General features: G+C 54.4%; 2 protein-coding genes across 3 annotated transcripts in view; one reads left to right on the forward strand and one right to left on the reverse strand.

The window, feature by feature from the left end:
* Positions 1-1,047: 1,047 nt before the first annotated feature.
* On the reverse strand, positions 1,048-10,625 carry HEMK1 (HemK methyltransferase family member 1). The gene is made up of 11 exons (XM_008053398.1): positions 10,569-10,625; positions 10,047-10,438; positions 9,599-9,690; positions 9,190-9,283; positions 4,784-4,918; positions 4,419-4,483; positions 4,120-4,169; positions 3,089-3,197; positions 1,838-1,933; positions 1,562-1,675; positions 1,048-1,408 (listed from the first exon to the last, which is right to left on the reverse strand). The coding sequence occupies exons 2-11, from the start codon at positions 10,272-10,274 to the stop codon at positions 1,372-1,374; spliced, it is 1,020 nt and encodes a 339-aa protein (XP_008051589.1). The 5' UTR covers positions 10,275-10,438; positions 10,569-10,625; the 3' UTR covers positions 1,048-1,371.
* Positions 10,626-13,059: 2,434 nt separating this feature from the next.
* Positions 13,060-15,197, forward strand: part of CUNH3orf18 (chromosome unknown C3orf18 homolog) — an 8,237-nt gene continuing 6,099 nt past the window's right edge. The window contains exon 1 of one of the 2 annotated variants that reach the window (XR_002481683.1): positions 13,060-13,364. The gene's annotated coding sequence lies outside the window, so the exon portion shown is untranslated. The remainder of the gene's footprint in view (positions 13,365-15,197) is intronic. The other variant, XM_008053399.2, reaches the window with a different exon arrangement.

A 15,197-nucleotide genomic window follows, 5' to 3' on the forward strand; every position in this document is an offset into this window, starting at 1 on the left:
TTTCCACCTGGCCACTTCCTATCATGGGACTGCAGGCAGGCCACATCTTCTCTTGGTACTTTGGTGTCCCTGCTCAAAGAGTGGGCATTCAGATACCAGCATGCACACTCCACCTACCTAATAGTAAAGAGGCTGCTACTTTGTATTGGCCTTGGACTCAGAAGAGCCAGCTTCTCATAGGGAAAGGGGCTGCCCATGGTCCCATTGCAAGATACAGCCCTGGAACTCAGTTCTCTTGGCACCAGCAGAGGATGCTGCCCACCAGATCACACTGCCTCTGACCACTGCACCTCAGGTCAGGCCCTCAAAAGTGCTGGGACAGTAGGGGAAGCCTGGCGGGATGAGCCAGCCTTGTCTGCCATACTCCTGAGGACTCATCCTGATGCAGGCTCATATCAGCATCTGCCAGTCTAGAGGTTCCCTGTCAGTACTGACAGGAAGGTTGGATCTTCAGGCCTCATGGGGGCCACCAGTCTGCAGAAAAGAGAACTGGGATGGAGGTCATAATCTTGTGCCCACTATCTTGGCTTTTCACTCTCCACAGCCCCAACCAGGGACAGACAGGTTATCTGAAGCCCCAAGGTCAATTTGGAAGGAATGCTTTAGCTAAAATCTATGGGAATAAAAAGTAAGCAAAAGCCCTGCTCAAACCTCACTGGTTCAAGCTTTCAGTTGAATGAGAGTGGATATGCGAGCCCAGAACTGTGCAAGGACCCTCAGCCCCATCCCCTCCAGAAAGCAGGCAGCCATCCCCGAGCTGAAGCTCAGACAAGGCTCCTGTGCTCAGAGTCCAGGCCTGGTCCACAAAGGGCAGCAAGAGCACCCAGGAAAGTAGAGGACTAAGTCGACCCTCGGTGCAGGCTGCTCTATGTCAACCCTGTGGGATCCAAGGCCAGGAGTGAGCACCCATGTGTCTTCCTCCATGCTGCACCTACACCTCCCTACAAGGCAGGGGACTGCTGGCCAGAGAAGGAAACTCTCACCCCAGCACTACCTGGGAGTAAGGGGTCACAGGGCCCACAAATCATGAACAAAAACACGAGGCTACCATTTGTCAGTCTCAATATTTTACTGGCCATATCTCCCACCACCCCCACAGCAATTTCACTGACAGAGACACTGAACAGCCTGCCCTTGGCCACACTGATGTAGTGGAGCCAGATCAGGAACCTGGGTCTGTCCAGCTCCTGAGCCACACTGTAGTTGCTCTTTGTTGTTCCAGAGGACACACCCTTCCCTGTTTCTACTCCTAAGTGTCCTAGAAATGTAGAGCACTGGGGAAACCACGGAACCATGGGAAATGCTGTAAAGCACCTAGGTTCTAGAAAGTGCCATCCACTTCCCTGACCAGGCATCCACAGGGTAACCATGCTAAGGCCCAAATCTCTGGATATGCAGGAACCGGGACCTGAGGAGACAGGGATGAGAGGTTGTTTACTGTTTGGATCCCTGCAAATGGGCAGGGAGTGGGAACAGCACAGGCTTCCCATAGCTAGGGCTGTGGATGGCCTGAATGGAAAGACCAGCATGGCTATGGAGGACACTGGGGATAGAGCCTCACCTGCCACAGAAGTCCCTGCGCACAGCCACAAGACTGAGGTTCAGGTCAGGCCGGCTCTGAAGCCAGCTGCTGACAAGCTCTGGGTGCCTTGGGTCCACTTCCAAGAAGATACTTCTACATGGGGGAGAAATGGTTGGGCTCCACTGGGCAGGGCTGGGATCTGCACTTCTGGGCTGGCAGGGGTGGGTGCAGAATGGCTGCCAAGGCATGCACGGTCCACACTGGGAGCAGAGGAGGTTTTTGGGGACAGACTCAGGAGATCCATTGCATTCATACCCAGAGTCCTTCAGAAGCTGGGGTGCCAGAGCCAGGATGTGGATAATGATGTCCATGCCCTCCTCCCCACCGTCCAGGGCTGCTGGGTCTTCATAGCTGCAAGGGAAAACAGTTGGAGGCTGGAGCCTGAGGGAGGGGTGTCTGAAAAGTATGGAGGCTGGGCAGGGCTTCCACAAAGGAACTTACACTCTGGACTGAGAGGCAAGTCTGAGGACCCAGAGAAGGTGGCCTCCAAATGGATGTCAGCTCCTACTACCCTCCCTCCTGTGGGCAGCACTCCACTATGCAGTGCCAGGTGTGCTTGCTGATCCCACTGACAGCCCCCAGGGCATGAGTGTCTCCCCACAAGGCATCTCCTGTTCTTGGTACAGGAGGCCTGGGGCCAGCCCTGACTACTCCTGAGAGCCCAGAAAGGGGGAGGCCACACTACTGCTGTTCCATTCAGAGGTTCCTGGGCTACCCTCAGTTCTCAGCCCTGATATAAGAGCAAGATGGCTTGATGCAAAGCCTGGAGCAGGTTTTAGTCCCAGCTTTCCCACCAAGCCCCCATGAGACCTTGGAGAGACACCTTCCCTCTCTGGGCCTCAGTCTTCTGGGGTTTTTTTTTGTTTTTGTTTTTAAGTTGGAGTCTCACTCCATCGCCCAGGCTGGAGTGCAGTGACATGCTCATGGCCACCCCAGCGTCAACCTGCTGGGCTCCAGCAATCCTTCTGCCTCTGCCTTCCAAGTAGCTGGAACCACAGGCATGTGCTACCGTGCCCGGTTAATTTTTTATTTATTGTACAGATGAGGTCTTGCCAAGTTACCTGGGCTGGTCTTGAACCTGCAGGCTCAGGCAATCTACTTGCCTCAGACTCCCAAAGTGCTGGGATTACAGGCTGAGACACCAAGTCTGGTCGCAGTCTTCTGTAAAATGATGCCCCCATCTACTGAGCACTTCCTATAAGCCCTCCACTGTGTCTAATGCTTTCCAGTTATCACTGAGTCCTCCCCATGGTCCTGCAAAACACTACCTCTTTCCTTTCAGAGGCAGGAAATGGAGGCTCAGAGAGGCTGTGGCCATCCAGTGGTCTTAAGTGGGAAGGCAGAAACTGAACCCAGATAGGACTGTGGGTTACAGAGTGTGATGTCTCAAACCACTGCCTGTTTCAGCACTTTTCCCTGCCCCTCCAGATGGTGTGGTCTTCACAGGCAGACCAATCACACTAGGCCTTCTCAGGCCTGGCATCCCTGTCCCACCCTGCCCAGCACCTGCAGATCTCAGGGGCTAGCTGCTCCATGTCCTGGTGGAAGATGTAGGGAGGGTTGCTGATGACCAGGTCCATGGGGCCCCAGGATAGAAGGTGTGTCCAGCTCCTTTCTGTGGTCAGAGAAGTGGACACATAGCAGGGATTAGCCCACTGGGAGACAAAGGGTGGTAGCTTCACTCGCCACTATGTCTCTTTGGTAGCCCCACCCACCATATCATACCTCAGGCCTATCTCTGGTCCTGATAAGTCAGACATGCAAATTAGTGCCCAAGGTCCCCAGTTGGTAGTCTGGCCAGGAGTATGCATGTTCTGACAAGGCAGCCCTCACCAAGAATGTCCTTGCCCCTTCTTTTTCCAGTCAAAAACCTCCTGGTTAAGCAAGACTCAGTTCAAGTACCACCCACTCCAGGAAGCTCTCCTGGAGCCTTTCTCCTCTGCAGCTCCACTGGCCTTGCCACACTCTGCCTTATAACCAACATGAACTGAGAGTATCTAGAGGGCAGGCCTGACTCAGTCAGCCAATTCTTGGTTCTGATGGCTCTGATTATTGGTTCCACCCCTTGCCACAGTTCACGGAGGGGGCACACGAGGCTCAAGGATCTCACAGGTAAGGTGATGAAGCCAGAACTGGAGCTGGAAACCCAAGGACACTGTAAAGGCCATGGCTGAGCTGTGCAGTGCCGGGGTCCTTTCTCCCCAGGCCAGGTGGGGGCAGTGAGGGTACTCCACTAGAGTATTTTGGTCCTAAAGGTTTCCTTTTAAGCTTTTGCTTACCTCTTGCCAAAAAGTAAGCCCTTAACTCGTTAGTTTTGGTGCATTCAAAAAATGCTTATGGCAGGTCCCCTCATAGGTCAGGTCAGTCCAGGAGGCAACAGCAACTTGTCCATTCTCAGCAAGGACTAGTCTGAGATGCCGTGTGAAAATGTGTATGACTGTTGGGGAAACCCTCCCTCCATCTCTTCAGAGTGCCTCATCCACCCAGCAGCACCTGTATCCAGGAACCCCACCTCAGGGAAGATAGGGGGAGGGTACCTAAGGTCACATCAATGTGGACGATCCAAATCCTGTCCTGCAACCGAAGCCTGAAGAGATGGGGGAAGTAAGAGTGAACATGGGGGCACACCTCCTAACCCTGGCTACAGGAATGGGGAGGAATAGTGAACTCTTCTCAGACCAGTAAGATACCCAGTGCCCACTGTCCATTTCGAACCCTGGACCTGTACTAGGCGGCCCCCATTGCCACCCTCTTCTTGGAAGTGGAAATCAGACATTAGTGGGTTTGATACCTGAACAGGGTCAAGATCAGGCCCCAAGTCCAACTTCTCACCTACCTCTGAGCATTCTCACGAGTCAGAGAGATGGCGGCCTCCCCCTTATCCACAGCAATGACTCGGCTCTGCCTCAAGGACAAACAAGGGTTATGTGGAAGGCAGAGCGTTAGGAGATGCCAGGCCTGGGGGCCCTCTTCCAACCCCCACTAGAAGAGACAGGAAATATCCAACAGTTTCCTCTTCTCTATGTCCAGACAGATGTGGATAGGAGACAATCTGTGACCACAGTGGACTAGGAGCAGCCCTGTCCTCCCTTGTCTGGTCGCTTCCCCTCATGTGCTCCTAGCAGAGGGATATGGAAAGGACCAATGGAAGGGGCAGGGAGTGTCAGTCAGTCTACCCAGAGTGAGGTGGAGGGGGCTCACCTGGGGAAGCTCACTCAGCAGGCTGAGGGCAATGGCTCCTGATCCACAGCCTACCTCCAGAATGAGAGGGCCACCGCGTGCTCCCACCACATGTGACCGCTGGGCCACCTCCTCCAGCACCCATTCAACCAGCTCCTGTGAGGCAGAGAGGTCTGGATAAGAGTTGAGGCCAACCTGGCCCCTGGGGTTCTTGGCACAGTGGCCCAAGAAGTTATCCCTTATGTGAATGTAAAAAGGGGAGGTGGCCAAATCCAGACTAACCTTCATGTCAGCTGGGGCTATGAGCAGACGACCCATCCCCTCCATGCCTCAGTTACCCCATCTGTTGAGAATAACCTGTCTTGAGGGGATGTGGTGTGAATTAAATGTACAGACCCCATACACCTGTTGCCTGGTAAGAGCTCAGTAAACCCCAGCTAAGCCCTTTACAGATATCCTCCCATTTTGTGCCTACAGAAATGCTAAGAATCATACCTGATAGCCCCTGGCCAGTTCCTCTGTGCCTGGCTCTGTTCCCAGAGGTTTCCCTGTATCAGTCTGTTAGATCTTCACAACTGACCCATGAGGACACTGAGGCCTGGGGTCAAGGCCCCAACTGGAGCTTGAGAGGCCTCCAAGGAAGCTTCTAGGTCAAGGGGACAGGGATTTCACTCCTTAGGAGAGGTAGGGTAGGGAGAACACAGTCCTGCCTAAATCTGAAGGGGGCTGGTGGCATAAACAGAGCATGGGGTAAATGAGTACAGTGGGAGGTGCCTGACTGCACTGTACCCACCTTGGTGGCAGGGGGACACTTTCTGACATTGGCCCTCTGGAAGAAAAGAGGGTTTTGAGTCTCATCTGCTGCCTGCAGGGACCGTGTATGGAAGCTAACAAAGGGTAGGGTAAAGAGAAGAGGGCTGCTGCTGTCCAGTGACCTAAATGTTTCTAACCAGCAGTAGGGCATAGGACTGGAGTAATCAGATGTGGCACAGAAAAGTACAGTGTGGCCCCTTCTCAAAGCCATCCCTGGAAGTGGGCAGAGGGCACACCCAGACATTCAGGATTCAGGATCCCAGCTCCCAGGCAGGACTGGCTCAAGGAATTAGGGAGGAGCAGCAAATGGGTGTGTCTCTTGTCTGAAAAGAGACTGACCTTCCCCAGAAAGTTTCCTCAAGTCGAAGCCAAGCTTACTCTTCCACAGCTTTCACCATCCCAAGCCTAAGGTTTAGGATGGGGTTTGTCTCTCCCACCAGGCTCCATGATGGGAAGATCTGGGTCTGACCCATCGCAGTTTGCCCCATGCCAGTTTGGTCCACAGATGGACCTCTTGGCTACTTTCCAAGTGCTAGGCAAGCTCTCTGTAGCTCAGGGAAGCCAGCCCCTAGTCTCATACCCCCAAGTCACCCCAAAACCCCAATGCCATCAGCCAAGTCCAATGGAGCAGAGGGCTCCAGATCACTCAGTCCCATGTTCCACATATGCTCCCCAGTGCTGAGTTCCAGAAAGCATCCCACCCTTCCAGGCCCCCCAACTCCAGTAACAAAGTTCACCTGTGATTGACTTGGAGGAAGCAATGCCCCCTCCCTGGGACTGCCCAGAGACGCCATCCTAATAGAGAGTGCTCATGGCTCAGGTCCTGCTGAGGCCCTGCACCAGTCTCTTGAGGTGTGGGGTCCATGTTGGGACAGTGGTTCCAGGAAGAGCCAATAACTGCCTGCCCCCCGGCTTGGGTAGGAAGTCCAAGGCTGGCAGAACTTGGACCAACCTTCCCTATTCCAAGCCCCTTCTACGCAAAATAAGCCATTGCCTGTGGGTGAGGGAGCCCAACTTCAGCAGTAGAAGGTTTCCATTCACTTGCTCCTACCAGCCATATGCCAGGCACTGCTGGAGACCACTGGGGGACTTGTAGCAAGCTAGGCCCAAGGTTGAGACTGGTACAGAGTGAACATTGCTGGGCTGTGGCTGAGAGCCTGTGGTCTCAGTGGTGAGGCCACATGCTGAGAGGCTGGTAGGGTGACCAGGGCTTGTCAGGGGTGTGAGCCTCTCTTGGTTTCCTGGCCACAGATAGACCTACTCTGGCTGGACAATGACCCCCTCGGCCAGCCACACTGGCCAGCCACCTCACAGACACCTATGACCTCAGAGACACATGCCACACATGTAAATGGCCACCCTGGGCAGGGCAGGTGAGAAGCTGAGAGATTAAGCCCCTGCCACCACCAGTGGCCTGTTGCTATTCCAATCCAGACCACATGGGCCTCACCTCAGGCACAGAACCACCTGGGAGGCAGTGGTGGAGACCACCCCAAGAAGTCCAGAAGTTTTCTCCTCCCCACCCAGTGAAAAACCTCCCTCAGCCTGATGCTGGTGGTTCTTCAGGGGAGACTGAAAGGCAAGCTGGCCACAGGTTCAGGGCATATCCTCCAGGTGAACATGGGAAGAATTCAAGAACAAGGTGGGGTGGAAGGGCAGGAACATGTGGGAAGAAGGTGAGAGGCAGGCAGTTATTGGCTCTGCCTGGAGCCACTACCCCAACATGGACTCCACACCCCCTCAAGAGACTGGCACAGGGCCTCAGCAGGACCTGAGTGCCACGAGCACCCTCTAGTAAGATGGCATCTCTGGGCAGCCCTAGAGAGGTGGCATTGCCTCCTCCAAGTCAACCACAAAGCACTGAGTCTCCAACATCCCACAGTCTCACCACACCAGGCTGGGCAGTGGAGTTTCCTACTGTACACACCGCCAGGATGAGGACTGAGCCACCTTCTCACCCCCAGGGAAAACCCAACTCACTGGATCACATGCTGCCTGCAAGTTTGCACTTCAGGCTCCCCTATCATCAAAAACCATCCTTCAATAGATGGAAAGAATGAAGGCACCACGATTCCTCCTCTGTACCCATTCCCCTACTCCTTGCCACAGGCCACGTCCTCTTGAGTTCTTGGTAAGGCATCCCCCGATGTGGCTTCACATTGGGGTGAGCCTGGTGAGTTCTCAGAAATGTCTGTACAGTGAGGTGAGGACCTGGCCTCCCAACCACAGCGTCCCCCACCTCTCCCACCCTTTGCAGAGGAGCTGCTCTCCTGGCCTAGATACACCCAGGAACCGAGAGCCCACATGGGAGCCAGAAGTCCACACTCAACACTCAGAATCCTAGCTAGGTCAGCTCTGAGAGAACTCAAAGGTCATGCCTGTCCATGTCCTGTCCCTGAGGAGCAGCCACAGAAGATGGCAAATAACCTCCTGGTTGAGGTCACGTTTGGGGGAGCCACAGGATGGTCTCTCAGAAGCCTGTAGGTAGCAGGCCACATCTTGTTCTGGGTCTCTGCACTCCATCCCAGGTCATGCCAATCCCAGATGGCTAGATGGGGCAGCCCCATATGAGGTGTGGGGCTATGATCTGGGAGCCAGGAAGTCCAAGTGCTACCCCCATGCAGCCCTGTAACTGGACAGCCCTGTGACTTCAGCAAGGCCTCAGATTCTCTACTGGCCCTGCCTTGATGCTGGACAGTGAAGCAAGAACCTGGCCTCCCAACCACACGATGTGGGGCTGAGAGAGGTCAAAGGGTTTCCTGGTTAAGGACAGAAGCTGCGAAAGTGAGGAGGGCTCCAGGCTGCTGGCTGGGGCAGATGGACAGGGCCTAACTTTTTCCAGGAATGTTTGTGCCTGGGTGTCTTTCTGGAAACATTCCTTCTCAGAACCTGGTGCCCTCTGGCTTGCCTACCACCTCCCACTCAACTCTACCTACAGGTCTGTTCTCTCTGGCTCCCAGTTCTGCCATCTACAAGGCCAGGGGAAAGTCCAAGAAGGGCCATAGAAAGCATAATTCCTAGGATCATGGTATCTCACCAAGGGACAGCACGGTGGGGCCACACATCTTTAGTCCTAGTAATTTGAAGGCCTGACACAGGTGATTATCTGACCAGACGGTGGAACTAAGAGGACCATCAAATCACAGATTCCCTAGATTCTCATCATCTGGCCCAGTAGGAATGTTGACCTGCCCAAAGTCACACAGCTGATGCCAGGTCTCCAGGTGTCCAGCTGGAGCCCTCTCTGCTTCCTCCATGCTTCCTGAGAAGCTGCTGGAGAGCATTTGTTCACTGTGGATTGGGTGGGCCATGAGCCCACAGGACAGCTCCTAGGGAAATGGCAGGAGGAATACTTGGGCAGCACTAGTTGAGGCATTCTGGGCCACTGCCATTTCTGGAAGCTGAGGTGGTGACTTAGGGCATGAAGGCAGTCAAGAGGGACAACAGGATTCCTCTGTCCTCTTGGGACCACCAGCCAGGAGATGCATATCTAGAAGGGCACGGCTCTATGAATAGCAGTCATGGAGTTCTAGTGCCCCCTGGAGGAATTCTGGGGCAAGACAGGTGCCCTGAACCCCACACTCATCCCCATTCTGCCCTGGTAGCACACGCACCTCTGTCTCTGGCCGAGGAATGAACACCGGAGGCACCATTTTCAGACTGAGTCCGTGAAAGTCCCACTCCCCAAGAATGTACTGCACAGGCATCCTGCAGAGGGGAAAGCCAGGAGGTCATCAGTGCCAGAGCCAAGACCAATAGGACCATGGCTGAGTTGAGAGATATCACTTGTGGCCAAAGGTATCAGGCAAGACTATGTCTCCTGTGCCCTGGAACTCCTAGGGTAAAGCTTTCCCTTCCTCCCTCCTTTCTATTTACAACCCTGGTCCCCCTCCTGCCACTCCCTCAACCTAACACCTTCCTAGTCCTTGGACATTTTCCTCTTCCCTGAACTTGCTGGGGATGAAGGAGGCTGAACCACTGCTCCCCAAACAGGACCCGCAGGTATGACCCATGGGTGCTTACCTCTGTAATCGGCGACTACTCAGCTCCTGGATGCACTGTAGTTGCTGAGGGGTCAAAGGCTGGGTTCGAAGTATTGGCCTCAGGCTCTGAAACTGTCCTCACAGAGAATGTGAGTGGCTGGCTCACCTGGCCCAGAGGTCCCAACCCAGGTCTATTATGTGGACAATGCCTGTCCAGCACTGGTCTGGGCCTTCTCATCATCTGGGCCCAGAGGGGACAGTGTCCTGCCCAAGGTTACACAGCTCAGACCAGGCCTCTAGGTATCTATCCCTGAACCTGGCACACACTGTAATTGATTGTTGGATGAATGAATAAATATCTGCCTAAGACATCAGAAAAATCCCATCCGTCTCAGCTAAGCACTCTTGGTGAGCAGAAAATCCTGGATGTATCTTCCCAGGGTCCCCCCACTCCCTCTTCCTGCCCTCTTGACAACACTGAACTTAACTGTTTTGGCTCCAAGGACATGAGCCACGATGTACTCACTGGATACCCGGGCCTCAGGGATACCTCTCTTCTCAAAGACTCCTGTCCAGTGGCTGACCAGTTCTGTGGCACTCGACAGTCCAGCCAGAGGTCGATGGGGTTGCCATGAGCTGGAGATCCAGCCCGGGATGCCTGCCCTTCTCCCTGGGCCAGTCAGGAGGGCCCACAGCAATCGGCCCCAAAGCTCCATATCTCAGGGAAAGGCTCTCCAGAGCACTCCCAAAATGCCAAGTCGCTCTTATATCATCTGCTGAGGTGGTAGCTGAGACTCCCTGGTACCAGCTGAGTAGAGATGGAGAGGTCACAGGCTCTGGCTCCCCAAAATGGCTCTGATCCTCAGACGTGGTTGCCACCCTGCGGCAGGGGAAGAGGGGAAACCAGATGAGCAGTTGAGCCTTGTGTACCATCTCCCCTTCCACCAACCTGCTGCCCGAGAAAGGGCATGCTCTTGCTCTATCACCCCCTTGACTCCATTTAGACCCACCTATTTGAATCTTCTTGTCTTGAGCAGTTAGGGTTTATTCACTTCACACTTTTAGCTGAAGTAGGCTAAACTTGTAGCTCAGTCCCTGCTAATAAATAGGCTGGTGGCAGGTCAGGGCACAGGTTTGAGACTATAAGAGATCTGTGTCTGATCCGGCATGCCTGACCTTGGGCAAATCATTATTTCTGAATTTCAGTTTCCTCATCCATAAAATGGGGAAATCACATCCACCCCACGACAAGCAGTGCATCAATCAATGGAATATCAAGGGCATTGGAGCAACTCAACAGTCAGCAGGGACGCTGTTACATGCTCTCAACTAATGTTACAAGGGACAGGAGACTGCCTTTGCCTGGGAGTTTTACTTCTAACATTTGCATGCTCTGTCATTGATTTGTATGCTGAAACTTTCCCCCTAATTTAACATGTAATTCCAGCTGTCACCAGTTAAAAAACTGACGATTTTACATTTAAACTGTCACAAACAAGTTTAATTGAAGGTTTAAAATAAGTGGTCCCTTTACATGCAGACTAAGGTCCAAAGCAGCATTTATCTAGCACCCGCTAAGTGCCACATTTTCAGAGGCAGCAGGTTTCCAGAAAGGAAGCGACTAGCCCAAGCGGCCACCCAGGTAGAAACTGTCCCAGGCAAGACACGAACCCGGGTCCGCCTGACTCCAGGGGCGGCTCAGTGCACCTGTGCGCCGTCCCAGGAGGAGCCAAGGCCCGGAGTCTGGAAAGCAAACTCCCTCCGAGCTACTCACAGCACCGTCAAAGACACAGGCCAGATCCCCTTCCTCCGAGTCTGTTCCCACCTGCACTACACGGGATGGAACCGACCAGGTCTCCAGGGTGATACAGTCCAGACTCTCCCACCCGACCCCCACCTCTCGTGCATACCCCCCTAAATGACCGTCACCTGCCACCTGCCACCAGGCTAGAGAAGTGATTCCGGGATTGATTGCCGGACGTGCGTAGACCCGCGGTGGGCTCCCACGGATGCCCCGCTTCCGGAGTCGGAGCATCTGAGAAAAGGCTCGGGCGCACTCTGTCTCCCGGTTTCAGGGTTCCTGATGCTGTTGGGTTTCTCCTGAGAGACCCCTAAGGGTGACTGGGGAGGCTGTGAAATCTACGCCCACATGCAGGAAAGTGCGGTGTTATGTGTGGAGTTGCACCCTGGGGGTCCAGACCTTAAGGATCTTCCTTAAGGTCCCGGCTGGGACACGGCTTCTGCCTACAGTGATTGCTCCGAGCTGGCGTTTAGAGAGAGACCTAGCTGCGGCGGTGTGTGGGCGGAGCGAAATAGCCTACACAAACCGAGGCGTGCCACCAGCCTCCCTCGGATTAGAGCGCGGAGGTCCAAGGTCCGGCGGCCGTGTGATCTACCTTAGCCTGTGGGCCTGGTTACGCAGCGTGTGGGCGGGTTCCAGTATTGGAGGCGGGTATCAACTTGCTGCGCGGGACCGGGTGTCCTGGACCCCGCCGAGGGTAGGGGGCCTGAGCCCAACTGGGGACCGGTGGCAACCAGACCCCAGGGCAGCTCTTTTACCCTCTCTCTCCCATTTGGGATTCGCAACAGGAAGCCAGATACCTGAATTCAAAATCTGACTCTATTGGCAACTCATCAGGAGGTTTTGTCTATGTGTCTAGGTTCCTCTGGGCCTCAGTGGCTCCTTCTATAAAGTTCAAGGCAGTGTCTCCCAAAGTGTGGCTTATCGGTACCTCCACCCGAATTTACTGTCAACTAAACTACTATTAAACATGCTGTTTCCTGGACTCCGTCCCAGACCAGGGAGCCACGGAGATCTATCTGCATTTGTACCAAGCTACCCCGTGATCTCCATAAGCTCCTTTAAAAACTTGAGGATTATAGGGTATCTGAGGGCTCCTCCCCTGAGACGATCACACCATGGATGGAAGCTATTGTGAGACGTGTAGGCTATATGTACACTTGAATGGGTCCGGGTGTCCAATAATAACCCCCCCCCCCCGATAATAATACCACCCCACTCCCAACTTCTCTGGACTGAAGAGTACCCATTGCTAGCGACGTTTGGAGTCATTTATCAAGAGTCCTCACCCACCAGAGGGCCCATCTGAGTAGAAGCCAATGCCCAGGGAGAGGAAGCAGCTTTGTGAGGAAGGTCACAAAGTCAATAGGCTATCGAGACAGAGTTCAACGCAGGCCCAATGACTCCCAGTCCAGTGCTCTCTCCAAGCCTCCTGTGTATGCTCGAATCTTGGAGGCGTGAGTCTGTCCTGGAGTGGATCGAGCCCAGGTTGACCCCAGTCCTGAGTTCTGGCCCAGGAAGGGCCTGGTCACCCACGCTCCCCCGCCCAACTTCAGCCATAGCGGGTGAGGGGTCGTCTCGGAGAACTGCGACCCGGCTCCCGGCTCCCGCTGGGGGCGGAGCCAAATCCGAGCGACAGGCGAACGGGCCAGTGCTGGGCGGCCTCTAGGCCTGCCAGCCAATCGGAGGCCGGGGGCACGGAGTGGGCAGGGAGGCAAAGCACTGTAGCTCCCGGGATCCCCTGAGGCGCTCGGCCCGGCCCCACCCCCGCCGTGGATCCGGTCCTGCCCACCCCAGCCCGGACTGGCAGAGCCGGCGCTCTCGGCTGCCGGCGGCGCGCGGTAGCTGACCCGGTCCGCAGGTCCGAGCGTGCAGGGAGCGCGGACCTCGAGTCGGATCCGCGGCACCCCACGCCGGGCGTGGGGGTTGCCCCCGCCCCGGCCTCCAGCTCGTCGCCTCCACCCCTAGCCTCTCCAACCGAGCTCGGCGCCCCGGAGAGGATTAAGTAAGTGCTGAGGTCGCAGTTCCCGTGCAAGAAGGGAGGAATCACAGCGTCGCGGAGGCGGGCATGGGGATTGGGGCAGGGAGGACTGAGGGACCTGGTGGAGAACCACAAGCGGGTTCTCGAAGGTCGTAGTGTCGACCCCTTTCACCCCGATTTCCTTCCCTTACTCTTTAACCCCGACAGGCCTGGAAAGTGGTGAGTAGGGCCCCTTGTCTCCTTTGGGAGGAGGAATAAACAGCGCCCCAGAGCAAAAGTTAAGGGTCTGGCCCAAGGTCACACCTGGGATCAGTGGCAGAACCAAGGAAATAACCCGGCACTCCTGATGTGCCCAGCCTAGCTGGAGGTAGAAGGCAAAGAGGGACGAGCCTCTTCTACCCCATGTCCCTCTGCTAGACTTGCCCCCTCCTAAGGGGCCATCAGAGGTATGTGCACACCTCACACCCATGCATCTGCACAGAGAGACACCCTACTTATACCTATGAGCCAGCACAGTCAGGTGTGGGTGCAGCTATGAGCTATGGATCCCTTCTCTCCCTAGGTCTATCCATCTGCATCTTAGCTAGGACCTCTTCTTACCCTACCTTACCTAGGGCCCTCTGGGCGGGCAAATTTCCCACCCTCTGCTCCCAGGGGAGTCAGAAAGGGGAGGAGAAACACCCAAAGTGGGAGCTCCATCCCTGCCTCTGAAGATATGTGCCCCTTATCTTTCTTCTTGACCCTAGCAACTCCAGCTCCTCCTTTGGGGGTGGGGTGGGAGTGCCAATACCCCCAAGAACCTGCACAGAAGCCCTGCCAGAGGACAGAGCCTCTCTTTCCTGTCTTCTGGTCTTTCCACATCAGTCTCCATCCACACTCCAAACATAGCTTGGACCACACAGCAGATTGGGTCTAGGGGCTCCTGTAACTCCCCTTTCCTGACAGGGTTGGCCAACAGGGGAAGATCTAGCAATTATTGAGGGCTTACTGTGGACAGGGCTTGTGCTAAGCTAAGACTTTTCTAGGGAACAACATATTACTGACATTTCAGTAACCCTGTGATCCTGTGGGGACGTTCTTAATATTTCCACCTTAGACTCAAGAAAACTGAGACACAGAGAGGTGGAGTGACTTCCCTGGTCATCCAGTTAGGTGGCTGAGCCGAGAGCAAGTGTTTCTCTCCAGGAAAGGAGAGGGCTACGGTATTATTTTCCCCCCAAGTAGGAAGAAAGATGTGGAGGCAGGGCATAAAGAGGTGGGGGGTGTGGGAAGTATGGGGTAAAAGGGGTTATTGCTGTGGGAAAGGACTTTTTCTTTCAAACCTCCCCACTGCCTTTCATATCTTCTGGGTATAATCGCCATGATAATCTTACCCACAAACAGAACGGAACCATAGATATACAAGGAGGGACCCCCCCAAAAAAACCCCAGAATTATCTTTTGAAGGACTGGCCCCTTGTAGTAAGGCTTTCCTCACAAGGTAAGTGTTCTAGGAACTCATCAGTATTAGCTAGCATTGTTGTGAGAGGCTGCGTTCAGCTTCAATGAATTATTCTTTAGAGATTCTTTCAATGTGTTTGCCCACTTAACGATGGGTGATTTATGAATGTACCTGCCCACACCACGCTGAGTGATTAGCAGTTTTTGACCCCAAAAATTGCATGACCCCAATGTCCCACCCTCCCTATTTACCCATTCTCTCCCCAAGTGACTTCTATTTACTTCCTTGGATGTAAAAAAGTCCTCAAAGGGAAATGTTTTGCTGATGTGAAAGAGGCGAAACAAAAAAATGGCAGAAGCTGGGCTCAGTGGCTCAGCCTGTAATCCCGCACTTTGGGAGGCTGAGGTGAGGGGATT

This window comes from Carlito syrichta, unplaced genomic scaffold, assembly GCF_000164805.1.
Source record: "Carlito syrichta isolate Samal-C Ts95f unplaced genomic scaffold, Tarsius_syrichta-2.0.1 Scaffold288153, whole genome shotgun sequence".
NCBI classification, from domain to species: Eukaryota; Metazoa; Chordata; class Mammalia; order Primates; family Tarsiidae; genus Carlito; species Carlito syrichta.

Coding starts and splice junctions, on each gene's coding strand:
- HEMK1 (XM_008053398.1), bottom strand. CDS start 10,274: ATGGAGCTTTGGGGCCGATTGCTGTGGGCCCTCCTGACTGGCCCAGGG. Junction 4,484..4,783: donor TGCTGAGTGAGCTTCCCCAG/GTGAGCCCCCTC, acceptor TCCTTGAGGCAG/AGCCGAGTCATTGCTGTGGA. Junction 4,170..4,418: donor ACTCGTGAGAATGCTCAGAG/GTAGGTGAGAAG, acceptor CCATCTCTTCAG/GCTTCGGTTGCAGGACAGGA.